Below are 13160 nucleotides of genomic sequence, written 5' to 3'. Positions count from 1 at the left end.
AGACGGTGGCCGCTAAGTGGAGTGCGACACTTGTTAGTAGTAAATATGAGGGAAAAAGTCGGCTGTTTGGTAGTTTGACCTCACCGGCTAACCGTAGTTACGTACAAAGTAGCAGGCGCGTATACGTGTGTTGCCCATGAATGCTAAGCTAATACCGAAAGTCGTTGTAAGTTAAATTAGGTGAAGCAGTTTTTTTGTTTCAATGGAGAGTATAAATGCTAAATACGTGTCCCAGAAAATCAGTAAAAGCAGATGGCGACCTGTATCGCATTCGTCTTTGCAGCAACCAGACATTTTTGCGACTGGCTCATGGGATAACGAGGTAGGCAAGTTGTCACTTAATGTGAATATTTGTGATAAACGAGATTATGATACATGCGATTTTGCTAGTTGGCGGACTCTCACGTTTTCGAAGCCGTTTCAACACGACTGAAGACATGTTATGAACCGTAACGCGTCCGTTAGACATGCAACCACTTCTCGGACAAGAGTTAGATTTTCTGTATGGGTAGCGTTAGTTACTAATAAGGTATAAGGTCAAAGAGTGCCCTAGCTATGTCTGATAAATTCCTGTTAAACTGAGAGATTGCGATGGCTGTTTAGTGACTTTAGTGACGTTTGGCAAGTAAGACAGGTGGTCAGAAATAACTCAGATTAAATTGGAATTAAATGACACCGCTGTGTGTGTCTGTTACAGGACAACAAGATTTCGTTTTGGTCCATTGGGAATCACGGAACTTCTGGCATCGACGATGGATTTGAAGGAGACCCACAGCTTTTATGTGAACACAAGCATGATGGAGACGTTCTGGACCTTCAAGTAAGACACTTATTGGAATCACAGCTAATGTACCTGCCTGCAGGTGCCCATGGTACCTGCTAGGGTTAACAAACTGATACCAGTGCTTTCTAGTTTCATCTTGGTCCTTTTTTCTGTTTTGGTTTGTTTTGGGTTTTTTTTTTTACAGTTTTTGGATCAAGACAGAATTGTCACTGCATCATCAACTGGAGCAGTCACCGTCTTCCGCCACCACCAAAACAGTCAGGTACGTACAGGCTTAGTTGTGTCTTCCACACAAGTTTTAGATGCAGTGACATTGTCCACATCTAGTCACCATAGCAGGGCATCCGTAATGAGCCATAATGAGTCACATGGGGACAGATTAAAGCCATTCACAAATGAAAATCTGTTTGAAATACAAACACTGTAATTAGGAATGTTTCGGGATGGGATCTTTAAAATAACTTTAAAGACATTAATATGTTGTAACAAATGTGGATAAACCTGTGAACTCTGAGAAACATCTCACCCGGCTCGGACTTACCAAGCCTGTTTGTTGGCATCATGGCCTCAAGGTGTTTTATTGAATTTTACTGAAGTAACATCAAAAGACTATTACTGCAGTTCAAGGATGTGAATGTTGGACACACTGCTTTACTGGACAGGTGACATACCTGTGGTTTGGTAAATATTCTAACTTCCCATGTCTTCTCTCTCTTGACTGCAGACAGTGTCAGTTTCTCAGCGCTGGGCAAGAGCACATCATTACCCCTGTGACAACGCCCCCTGTACTGGTGTTGTGTGTAGCAGTCCTGACATCGTCACAGTCGGCGAAGATGGCAGGATCATCGTCTTCAGAGCCGATCAGGGTGGAGTGATTCGAGTCATAGGTGAGAGGAAGATTAAGCCTCTGTAGCCAGACCATCATGTCACATTAAATTATGCAGTGAATTACAATTCTTAGTATATGATAGCATCTATAAGTAGCACGGAATGAGTGTAAGAGTGTAATGTAATTAACGTGATGTTTATTGAACTGTTTAACCTTTGCCAGAGAATGCGGACAGCAGCACGATTCACGCTGTGACTTACCTGAGGACAACAGAGATTTTGACGGTGAACTCTATCGGCCAACTCAAACTGTGGGATTTCAGACAACAGAGTAACTCGCCATCCCAGATTCTCTCCCTGTAAGACATCCTCAGTTCTAACCGAACAATTATATTTCAGTTATGAGCAGTTCTAATCCATTGTTGTTGTTGTTTTGTTTTGTTTTGTTTTTTTTTTAAAGGTCAGGGGATAGGGTTCCTCTGCACTGTGTGGACAGACATCCCAACCAACAGCACATTGTGGCCACAGGAGGGCAGGATGGTATGCTCTGTGTCTGGGATGTGAGACAAGGCAGTACTCCATTCTCGCTCATGGAGGCACACTCTGCTGAAAGTGAGGCTTTATTTGGGGGCAGATGATTTTAATTTTAAGTTCATTTTGAAGAAGTCAAATGATGGAAGGTTTGTAGCTCTCTTTTTGAAATGACTGTTTTAAACATGTGTTTCTGCGCAGTGTGGGAGGTCCACTTCCACCCAACCAACCCAGATCATCTGTTCACATGCTCAGAGGACGGTTCACTGCTGCACTGGGAGACCTCCTCACATTCAGATATGCCCTCCTTTTTACAAGGCAAGTCAAAATATTCTGTCTGTTATTTTATTTTAATATTACAGTAATTATTTTTCAGTTGATGTGAGCAAGATTATGAAGTGATAAAAAGCTTGTATATTAATGTGTTGAAGTAACAATAATAATAAAATTCTTGTAAAATATTAATAGTTTTATTGTTGTTTTCCAGGTGGCAGGAATAGCAGCATGATATCTCGCAGTGCGATGGCCCCAGCTGGAGGGAACCAGTCCCTCATCAGCGCCTGGCTCAGCGGAGACACCAGTAAAGGCCGTCTGGAGACAACTCACATGCTGCCCAGCCAGACGCTGTCTGTCAACAGTCTGGATGTACTTGGACAATGTCTTGTCTGCGGGACTGATGGAGAGGCTATTTTTGTCAACAGACAAGTCCCAGTTTAAAAAAGATATTAGTGCACAAGACCAGATGTGAATGGAGATCTCTTTCTTTGCTGTTGAGACCTGTCTTATGGTCTCTTGATCATACGGACAATACTGTGTTCAACAGTTTGCTTGCGATATTTTGGCTTTACTGGTGCATTTGACTGTCATATAATGTGGCATAGATGTTATATTTGGCCATTTCTATTGCAGCTGCTGTGATGGATCTTTGAATTGTGTTTTGTTTTGTTTTTTTTACATCATTCCAAGCCAACTATTTCAACCAAGCAGTACTTTTATATGGATGTCCTTTCATACTGATTCAAATGAATAAATAAATAAAAAGCCTTTACGCAAATGCTTCATGAGTCCACTGATGGTTTTGTTAAAATAGAAATCAGTCACTGTATACATTGTTTTCCATTAACCTGTCAAATAAAGTTAGGTGACATTTTCAAATTACGCCTGCTTTACGTACAACTTAAAATTATGTACAAATAAAATTAAGTTGACCAGTTCAGACCATGAATGTTCAAGAGTAACAGGTAAACATATTGTCCAGAAGTGAGAAAACGTACAAAAGTTTCCTAAACTTTTGTAATAATTCCCCCAGTAACACACTAACACACTGTGTACACTGTACAATTTATGATATTTTTTGTATGACACTTATTATTAGTAGGGTTGTTGCAATGGCGGTTTATAAGACTGTTTAGAATATTAATATTACAGTTTGTAAAATATATAATAGATGTTTTTATCTGCTAGACTGAAATTATTTTCTCTTCCTTTTACGTTCCTCCTTTTATTGTGAAGCTGACAACGACCGGAAGTGTGCTGCATTTCTTCCGCGTCTGACTTGTTGCTGTTGTACTTGTCATTCAGACATCCCAGGAATTCAACGCGACTAGAAACAAGCCAGCTCGCCATAATAAGGACATTTTAAGTTGAGATCACGTACTTGTTGCCGAGAAAAGTGAAGAGAATATAATTTATTCTCAAAATAGGAAAAGTGTGGAGAAACGCGGCAGCTACAGACACTGGTAAGTTGACACGGCTAACAACTAACTGTTACCAGTTGTGCTCCGAGCTAACAGCTAATTCGCAACCTGTTGTTGAATTAGCCTAGCAGCAAATGGATGCCTTTCGCACACAGGCCGCGGAGAAAATGCTGCGCCGTTTGATTTTATGCAAAGTGAAATTTTGATAACTTCACTTTGCAGCTTACGAGTCGCCATGTATCGGTGAAATGTAAGCGAATGTGACAAACAACTTTAATTTTAGTGTACTTAACGCCAGAGCTTTAGCGTTAAAGTAGCACTCTGTTAGCTCTGACTGCTAACGACGCTGGCAAGTGAACGGTTTCTTGTTTTGTGAAGAAATGCTTTTTTCTTTTGAGGCACGTTTCTTTTCTTTAAAGCTTTGAAGAACCAGTTCAGTCCAAACCAAAATGGTTAATCGCTGAAATTAAGTATTTTTCCAGTCATGGGGTCACATTAACTCGTACGTTTGACAGTCCGGATAATAATAATCCTCATATTGTTAATGCTTACTGCATCTCATTTTCACAACCAGTTAGGTAACATGACATAAATTCTACATGCCTTCTTATCTTAAATTGGTTTTGTACATTTCTTTCAGCAGCATGCAGATGTGAGGTCAGACATCAGAAACCCCTGCTATCCTTTGCTGCAACCCTGGACTGAGTGACATCCTCTTCATCCCCTTCATCGTCATCCTACATGCTCTTACATGAAGAGAGGGGAGAAACCCGAAGGATACAGACAGATGAGACCCAAAACATTTCCCACCAGTAACTATAGTGGCAACAGCCAACAAATGCTGCAGGAAATACGGAACAGTCTGCGCAACTTGTCTAAACCCTCTGACCCACCTAAAGTGGACATTGGTGGAGCAGGAAAAATGCTTCCTGAGGACTCAAGGCAACAGGGGCGCTGCAGCAACCCCAAAAACCCCCACCATAAGGCCTTACAGGAGATCCGCAAATCCCTGATGCCTTTTGCCAATGAACCCACTACTTCAGGCCCTCAAGCTAACAAACCCATGTCGCTGGAACCCCCATTTGTTGGGTTTGAGGAGGTGAGATGATTGTTTTCGAGACAGGTTGTTGTGAAGGATTGTGGAGGAATTTCATTCTAAACATAACTCTGTAACAGAGAATAATCACTCGGCGTACTTTGTTTGTGGAGAATTATTTGAAAAATGAAAAGTATGTAAAGTGGAATGGCAAGCTTGTACAGGTGACAATACAATCAGTTTGTCTGTTGGCAGTTGCAGATTTTTTTTGAGCCAATGCTTGCAGTCCAGGTATTAAGTGGGACAGCATGCAGAGGAGTAACTCTCAGTTGTAATAAGTAACCGTAAAGTTGAAACTTTTATGGGAAAAAAAACTGATCCAGTTAGCTGATTGACAGACAGTTATTTTGCAACTATTATGAAAATTGTGTTCAGATTTTAAATGTTTTAAGCAAATTTTCTCATCATTCTCTTATTCTACTCTAATGTGAGGATTTGTACATTCAAAGATGATCTGTTAGATTGTGATGGCCGTTTTTTGCTGTTCATTGACATTTAATATATTTGTAATCAAGAAAATGATGTGCAGATAATTTACTTATGGAAATAATTTGTTGCCATTTAGCCCATTTACATGACTTTTTAGGACTGTAAAGATGCTAGAGTTGTTCAGCAAAATAATTGTTTGTTTAAACAGAGCAACAGTCGCAGTATGGGGGCAGACTACATGTCTAAGGTGAGCTACCAGGACTCGATGAGGGAACAGATGGCTTCTGCCAACTCCAACACTACAGTTCTGAAAGCCCCAGGTATGTCACTGTCCGCTGAGACTAAATGCTGGGTTTGCTCTTTTATTTCCATCAAGGCGTGTCTATTCAGCCTTGATATTGTTCGCAGTATTTGGGACATTTGCTTGAATGACAATGTATGCTGACAAAAAGAAGATGAGTCACTGCCTCCTGTATTGGAAATATGGTTTTTGGCTTTCATTCATAATGGTACATTCAAGGACAGACAGTCGTCACAATATGTTGACAACCACTGTTGGTATCATCAGCTGTTCTTTGAGTTTTCACAGCTGGTTTGAACCTTTTAAATAAAGCAAAACATGCAAAGGAAATACATTACTGATGTTCAGTGTATCTCTAAAGACAAGCCATGTTATACAGATTTGGTCTTAATAATTTCAGCTGTCATTCCTATTCAGTTTAATAACACTGTATAAACTAAGTCAATTACTGAGCTTTGGAAACATTGCTGTGGGGCAAGAGAGCACATCATTCCTATGTGTGTATGCACATGTGTAAGTGTTACATGTTTTACACAGTTTAACAACTGTTCAGCTGTGGAAAAATGTCTTTAGACCTGTTTATTTTAGTTGCCATTTCAAAGTTTTGATTGTTTTGTCTACCAGGATGCAGCAGTTCCAGGAGTTAATTTTCATCCCTTTATCACTTCACCTTGAAAACAACTTTTTGTGTCCACAGGAGCTTCTCACATCCCGCAGGCTGTGCTGAGGAGACCAAGCTGGAAAGGCTCTAAGGAGTCTTTGGCTCCTCGACACGGTCCTCTCATGGTGGATGGAATGATGTACCGCTCAGACAGCCCGGGACCACCTCCTGCCTTCCCACAGGGTCACCCTGGTAACAGCCAGAGAGTCAATCCTCCACTGCCACCACAGGTGCGCAGTGTCACACCTCCACCAAACCGCGGTGCCATGCCTCCTGCACCATCCTGGGACAGCAACCCATCAACCAAGCGCTTTTCTGGCAACATGGATTACCTTGTGTCCCGCATCTCTCCAGTACCCCAGGGAGCCTGGCCTGATGGATACCAAGCTGCTGCTCCTCAGAATCAGCGTGGGATCAGCCCAGTGCCAATGGGCCACCAACCCATCATAATGCAAAGCTCTGGGGGGAGTAAGTTCACATTCCCCCCCAGCTGGTCTCAAAGTGGCTCCTCTCAACCAGACTACATGCCGGGGAGCAGCAGACAGCCTCCTCCGCCATACCCGGTCAACCAGGGCAGCCGACACAGTCCCACTGACCAGCAGATGTTGGCCGGAGGACCTGCATCATCTCCGTCTTATGTCAACGGTGGGAACATCCCTCAGTCCATGATGGTTCCCAACAGGAACAGTCACAACCTTGATATGTACAACATTGGCCCTCCCCAGTCCTGGTCCCAAGCTCCTCTGGCTCCCAACCAGCCCCAGTCTTCTCCTGGCAACAGCAGCAACCAGGATCTGTCCCCATCCTGGCAACACAACATGCCAGTCCGTTCCAATTCCTTCAACAACCACCAACTGAACGGCAGAGCGGCCCACCCAGCCAGCTCCCAGCCCTCTGCCACCACGGTCACTGCCATCACCCAGGCTCCCATCCTGCAGCCAGTCAAAAGCATGCGGGTACAGAAACCTGAGTTACACACGGCTGTCGCCCCAACACACCCTCCATGGATGCAGCAGGCTCCACCGCCTCCAGCTGCACCTGCCTACCAAGAACCCCCAGCCCCTGTACCTCAGATCCCTGCTGTAGAAGTTCCCAGCTACCAGGGACCCCCTCCACCCTATCCGAAGCATCTCCTCCAGCAGCAGGCTGCACCCTGCCCCCCTGCCTACGATCAAGGGGCCAGTAAGCTCAGCGCGGGCAGAGAGGAGCCCGCTGAAGAGGACAGCAGCGGCGGTGACAGCTCCCGAGACAAGACGACGGAAAGCTCCGAAAGCACCTCAGCGACAGAGAAGGAGAAGAAGCAAATCACGACATCGCCTGTTCCTGTACGGCGGAATAAGAGAGACGAAGAGCGGAGAGGGGAGTGCGGGAGAGTTGCGCTGTACTCCCCCCAGGCCTTCAAGTTCTTCATGGAGCAGCATGTGGAGAATATCCTAAAGAACCATCAGCAAAGGATTCGGAGGAGGAAGCAGCTGGAAAGTGAGATGCAAAGGGTGAGAATGTGAACAGCTGTAGTTGCATAATTTTCTTAGTGAATTGACTGTACTTTAAGATTAATCTGTTTCACTTTTTGCTATTCAAACTGTCACTCTTCTTCTTCTTCTTTTTTCCCTACTTTTTTTGTCATCACTGTATTATCTGTTTCTGTGATCATGTCTTTTTCACTCTGGTAACTATTTTCTCGGCTGTTCTTTCTCTTCCTTCCCTCCTTGCTGTCACTAACAGCTGATCTAAAAAGGTAAAGGTCTCGCTGCTGTCCCGTGACACAAATTAGTCCACACGTATCAGTTATTCAAGTAAGCTTGTGTTGAGAGTCTGGTCTTTTGAATGTTAAACGTACTATGCGCAGCATGTTGTGGCTGAAGGAAATGCATGTCACCCCATGACCTCCATCTCACTGATCATGTTGCTGCTAGACCGTATTTGTTTTGGGCTAAAGTTATGATTAACACGTGAGGAATACATTATGTTTGCATTTATAGATCATATCAAATGCATTCTGCGCTGATTTGAATTGAACTCCACTTTATATCTAACCAGAATGACTTGTGTGTTTTGTGTTACTGCATCTTGAGATTTTTTTTGTCCGTTAAATCAATCCTGACCCTGTCCTGTGCTCAGGTGGGTTTGTCTTCAGAAGCTCAGGAGCAGATGCGTATGATGCTCTGCCAGAAGGAGTCCAACTACATCCGGCTAAAGCGGGCCAAGATGGATAAATCCATGTTCAAACGCATCAAGACCCTCGGCATTGGAGCCTTCGGCGAGGTGTGCTTGGCCAGAAAAGAGGACACGGGAGCGCTGTATGCCATGAAAACGCTCCGTAAGAAGGACGTGCTGCTGCGAAACCAGGTGGCCCACGTCAAGGCTGAGAGGGACATCCTGGCTGAGGCCGACAACGAGTGGGTGGTGCGCCTCTATTACTCTTTCCAAGACAAGGACAACCTGTACTTTGTCATGGAGTACATCCCTGGAGGGGACATGATGAGCCTTCTCATCCGGCTCGGCATCTTCAAAGAAGAGCTGGCCCAGTTCTACATCGCAGAGCTCACCTGCGCCGTGGAGAGCGTCCACAAGATGGGCTTCATTCACCGAGACATCAAGCCTGACAACATCCTCATAGACCGAGACGGACACATAAAGCTGACCGACTTCGGCCTTTGCACGGGCTTCCGCTGGACACATGACTCAAAGTATTACCAGAGTGGTGGGTCTCACTTTATTAGTAACAGCTCATCCAAAATATTCAACTTACTCTTCAATCTACGATACGTACGGTACATTCTCAAATGGAGTGTACTAAACTGATGAAGCCCGTGTTCGAAAAGATTACAAATAACTAAATGCAGGCTGATTTGGGACTATTGGAAAGTTGCCAGCAGAACACGCACAAACAGCAACGTGTAATCTAATTTGGAGCTTCTTCAAACTGCCAAGAATAAATTTCTCTGTTGCTGAAACTTGTATATCAAATAAAAAGATATTTCACTACTGCCAGTTTCAGTCCAAAAAGAAATACTTGGCTTTCAAAATTCCAAATTCTCAGAACGCTTCACTGGACACAGCAAGAAGTGATATGCATTGGATAATTTGGAAAGCATGAAGATGCTGCTAAATGGAAAAGGACCACATAGGAATTATTTAAAAGTACACCTGTCACCTGTTATTTTCATTCAGGTGCCTGGCAGAAAACCGTAGCTGCACGCTACAGTGAGCCAAGTACTGAGAGTTGTGCTGTGTGGTCTTTCTCCAGGTGACCATGTGAGGCAGGACAGCATGGACTTCAGCAAGGAATGGGAAGATCCAGCCAACTGTCGCTGCACAGACCGTCTGAAGCCGCTGGAGAGGCGAAAGGCTCGGCAGCACCAGCGCTGTCTGGCACATTCGCTGGTCGGGACGCCCAACTACATCGCACCAGAAGTGCTGCTCCGAACAGGTACAGGCAGTCCACAGCTGCAGGGTGGACGGTGGAATAACAAGTTGTACTTTATTGTTTTTCTCTTTCAAGATGTTGGATGTGCTTATCGCAGTTCTGCTAGCGGGATAAGCTACACCTCACCTGCAATGAAACAAAAGAAACTGAACAACTGAGCATCAGAAGCTGATTATTTAAAACTGATTGCAGAATTGAGGATTAACTTTAAAACCCTCTGAAGAGATGATGTTGCAGTCTAATTGATGTCGCTAATCTCCTCCAGGATACACCCAGCTGTGTGATTGGTGGAGTGTTGGTGTGATCTTGTACGAAATGGTTGTTGGACAGCCTCCCTTCTTAGCGACCACGCCCCTGGAGACACAGCTGAAGGTATGTGAAGCACCTGCAGTGAAATGTTGTGCATCTGCACACTTCATTGTTTCTGATGTTGTCTCTGCTGTTGAAACCAGGTGATAAACTGGAAGAGCATGCTGCACATTCCCCCGCCAGCCAAACTCAGCCCGGAGGCATCAGACCTCATAGTCAAATTGTGTCGCGGCCCGGAGGATCGCCTCGGCAAGAACGGCGCCGACGAAATCAAAGCTCACCCTTTCTTCAAGACCATCGACTTCTCCAGCGACCTGCGGCAGCAGGTGGCGCCCTATATCCCCACCATCGCCCACTCCACAGACACCTCCAACTTTGACCCTGTGGACCCAGATAAACTGTGGAGCAGCGACAGCGACGGCGAGGGCAACCTCAACGACACTCTCAACGGCTGGTTCCGCAACGGCAAACACCCCGAACACGCCTTCTACGAGTTCACCTTCCGCCGTTTCTTTGACGACAACGGCCACCCGTACAGCTGTCCCAAACCCATCGAGTATGAGGGTTATAACGGGGACGAAGCGGACTCAGAGGGCCCGGTGCACGAGGCATCCAGTAGTTCAGCCTCTCAGGGCCGGGACCTGGTCTATGTGTAGCATCTGAGGCCAGCTGAGCTACTTGTACATGATGCATTTGTGGAGGTGTTTGTGCGCGCGTGTGTGTGTGTGCGTGTGTGTGAATGAGGGATTGCAGCAGTGCAGCATTTAAACTGCTTGAACACAGGAACGTATGTTTTTAGGAGCAGGCAGAACACTCTGCAGCACACGCTCACATCAGCAGACTTGGACTTCAAAACCTGATGTTCAGACTACAAGTTAAGGGAATAGTTAATCATTTTGGGAAAATCCGCTCATTTGCTTTCTTTTCGAGAGCTGGACAAGAAGTTTGATGCCACTTTTTTCCCCACTCTGTATTGTAAATATGAAGCTGCAGCCTATTAGATTAGCTAAACTGGCAAATGGGCAGCTTGTCTCTGTCTCAAGGTAACAGTCACCCATCCAGCACCTTTGATAGTAACAAGTTACGTCTCACTTACAAGCACCTGCCTGAATACTGACTGGGCCACGTTTGTGCAGCTGTATGTTTGGTTTGGTGAAACAGTAGTTGGTGATGCAGTCACTTCCTGGAGTCTCTGCTTGTTGCCTGGTAACCTCACAGGGTTGACAACACACCTGAAAGTCAGTGCTCCATAACATTTGATATTGTCAAGACTAATAACAAAGAATATACGTGGTTACATGTATTTTAAGGAGAGCGGTACATTTGTCCAAAGTGACACCATTCAACATTGTTATTCTACACTTCACAACATATTATTATTTCATGTTAGCCAGTAGAGGTTTTAGATTTTAGATTTGCTGTCATTTAGGATGGGAGAAACGTGCTAACATTTAGAAAAGGTGACGATGACTGAGGAGTTTTAGGTAAATGTTGACAGCAGCATGCATGAGAGCTAAAACACATCCTCTAAAACGAACTTTTTCACCAACTTCCCAAAACTCTACAGAATGACTGCCTCATTCTGCGGCAGCCACAGTATCAAGGCTGCCCGCACACGTTGTTACCTTTGGCGAGAGCGACGTTAGCCATTGGCCCGTTTCCAGTCTTTGTGCTGAGTTAAGCTCGAGTTAAGCTGTTGGCCCCAGCTTCATGTTTGTGTGTTTTGTTTTGTTTTTTTCTCAAAAATATAAGAACTATTCCTTTAATGTGTGAAAGGTACACTGTATGACGTGTGCTGCCTGAAAACCTTCAGAGGAACAGAAAGCAGAGGAGAATCAGGGTGCTCTCTTTGACGACTTATCGCAACCCCCCCCCCCCCCCCTTAAAGCCTTAATTTATTTAAGAAAATTGGAGCTGGTGATGCTAGTGTAGATGCTGTTTGAGTGTGGGAATTTGTGTTGTTGGAATTACATTTACTGGTAAAAAATTGTCTTAATTTATATTTTAATGTCTGTTGCAATGGGGATTTAGTGTTGTGACTCATAGAAATTTGCAGGGATAAATCGTTCTAATTATTCATTGCTGTGCCTTTTTTTGATCTTTTGTTGCTGTTGTTTTTTAATCTTTCACCAAATATAAAGAGGGTTAATAATCAGACTGGCATGAGAGTAGTAGTAGTTGATTGAACTACAGTAGACTTTTGTTGTTTTATTTTTCTAATTTATACCTAAAATGTATTTATAAATTAAGTTGTATACAGTTGATGTAAATATTTTTCTCTTCCCTGTGAGCTGATTTTGTTCTTTAGGGCAGGCCCTCGTCAGTGTCCTCTGCTGCTGCCTTCTGTCAATATGTCGCGTCCTTTTCCGTCTCTCCTACACCTTGAATACCCACAACACTAACTCACAGGACTCTGAATGCATTTTAATTCTTTTTTTTTTTTGTACAACTTAACGTCTTTATCACCATTCGGGCTTAATACTCGTCTCTCAACCAAAGCACTAAATAGGTGGGTTTGGACTTTTTCTTTTGCTGTAAACCCACGTTTAGAAAATGAAAGATCACAAGACCATGAAGTTAGTTTTTTGTGGCGTTACACTATTAGCTAGAAATGCCTTGCTTTCGGGCACATAAGCATTGTCCAAGAAACTGGCTTAAAACCCCAGTTCCTTCAACATCATAATCTCGTTTTGTGTCTTTGAGAAACACTACACCCGACCGCCACGTGCCTCTGTACTGATATACAAGGAAAAATAAACTGGATTGATGGACTGACGGTGGAGGGAAGAACTGCCCTCCGCGGTGATCATTTTGTAACCCGCTGTACTTTTCTGTGATTAAGAAAAGATCTCTGAATGTAGTTATGGATTTATTGGTGACCACTGGCGTTCTGCACTGGTTTTGTGTTTTCATTGTTAAGTGAGAGAATTTTATTTTTGTGTACATCGTTGCTCTGGGAGGTTGGGTACAGAAGAGGGTGATAAAATAAAGAATGTAAAAAAACAAAACATGTTGTATATGCACCCCAGCTGCGCTGTTTTGTTATTAGTTTCATCAAGTAGAAACTTATTACTGAACAGTTATTTTCATTTAT

The 13160-nt window shown here is 43.9% G+C and overlaps 2 protein-coding genes across 3 annotated transcripts; both read left to right on the top strand.

Moving 5' to 3' along the window:
- The first annotated feature begins 56 nt into the window (after nt 1-56).
- Nucleotides 57-3170, top strand: nup43 (nucleoporin 43). Its single transcript, XM_046373417.1, has 8 exons — nt 57-322; nt 698-820; nt 969-1046; nt 1509-1671; nt 1836-1971; nt 2073-2224; nt 2345-2461; nt 2631-3170. Exons 1-8 carry the CDS (start codon nt 203-205, stop codon nt 2858-2860), a joined length of 1119 nt encoding a protein of 372 aa, XP_046229373.1. The 5' UTR covers nt 57-202; the 3' UTR covers nt 2861-3170.
- Nucleotides 3171-3671: 501 nt separating this feature from the next.
- Nucleotides 3672-13074, top strand: lats1 (large tumor suppressor kinase 1). Of its 2 annotated transcripts, none has more exons than XM_046372296.1 (8): nt 3672-3882; nt 4484-4939; nt 5574-5685; nt 6364-7820; nt 8449-9031; nt 9578-9760; nt 10023-10129; nt 10210-13074. In XM_046372296.1, exons 2-8 carry the CDS (start codon nt 4592-4594, stop codon nt 10720-10722), a joined length of 3303 nt encoding a protein of 1100 aa, XP_046228252.1. In that variant the 5' UTR covers nt 3672-3882; nt 4484-4591; the 3' UTR covers nt 10723-13074. The 2 variants fall into 2 exon arrangements, with proteins under 2 accessions (XP_046228252.1, XP_046228251.1); XM_046372295.1 differs by having other exon boundaries at nt 4481-4939.
- Nucleotides 13075-13160: the final 86 nt, after the last annotated feature.

Source organism: Scatophagus argus, chromosome 19 (assembly GCF_020382885.2).
Source record: "Scatophagus argus isolate fScaArg1 chromosome 19, fScaArg1.pri, whole genome shotgun sequence".
Taxonomy (NCBI): Eukaryota; Metazoa; Chordata; class Actinopteri; family Scatophagidae; genus Scatophagus; species Scatophagus argus.
This window is presented reverse-complemented; position numbering and strand designations above follow the sequence as displayed.

What these genes read in the sequence shown, in the direction of transcription:
- nup43 (XM_046373417.1), top strand. Translation starts at nt 203, where the DNA reads ATGGAGAGTATAAATGCTAAATACGTGTCCCAGAAAATCAGTAAAAGC. An exon ending in GAGACGTTCTGGACCTTCAA is followed by an intron (nt 821 to 968) that starts GTAAGACACTTA and finishes TTTTTTTTACAG; the next exon opens with TTTTTGGATCAAGACAGAAT. An exon ending in TGGAGTGATTCGAGTCATAG is followed by an intron (nt 1,672 to 1,835) that starts GTGAGAGGAAGA and finishes AACCTTTGCCAG; the next exon opens with AGAATGCGGACAGCAGCACG.
- lats1 (XM_046372296.1), top strand. Translation starts at nt 4,592, where the DNA reads ATGAAGAGAGGGGAGAAACCCGAAGGATACAGACAGATGAGACCCAAA. An exon ending in CATTTGTTGGGTTTGAGGAG is followed by an intron (nt 4,940 to 5,573) that starts GTGAGATGATTG and finishes TTGTTTAAACAG; the next exon opens with AGCAACAGTCGCAGTATGGG. An exon ending in TGGAAAGTGAGATGCAAAGG is followed by an intron (nt 7,821 to 8,448) that starts GTGAGAATGTGA and finishes TCCTGTGCTCAG; the next exon opens with GTGGGTTTGTCTTCAGAAGC.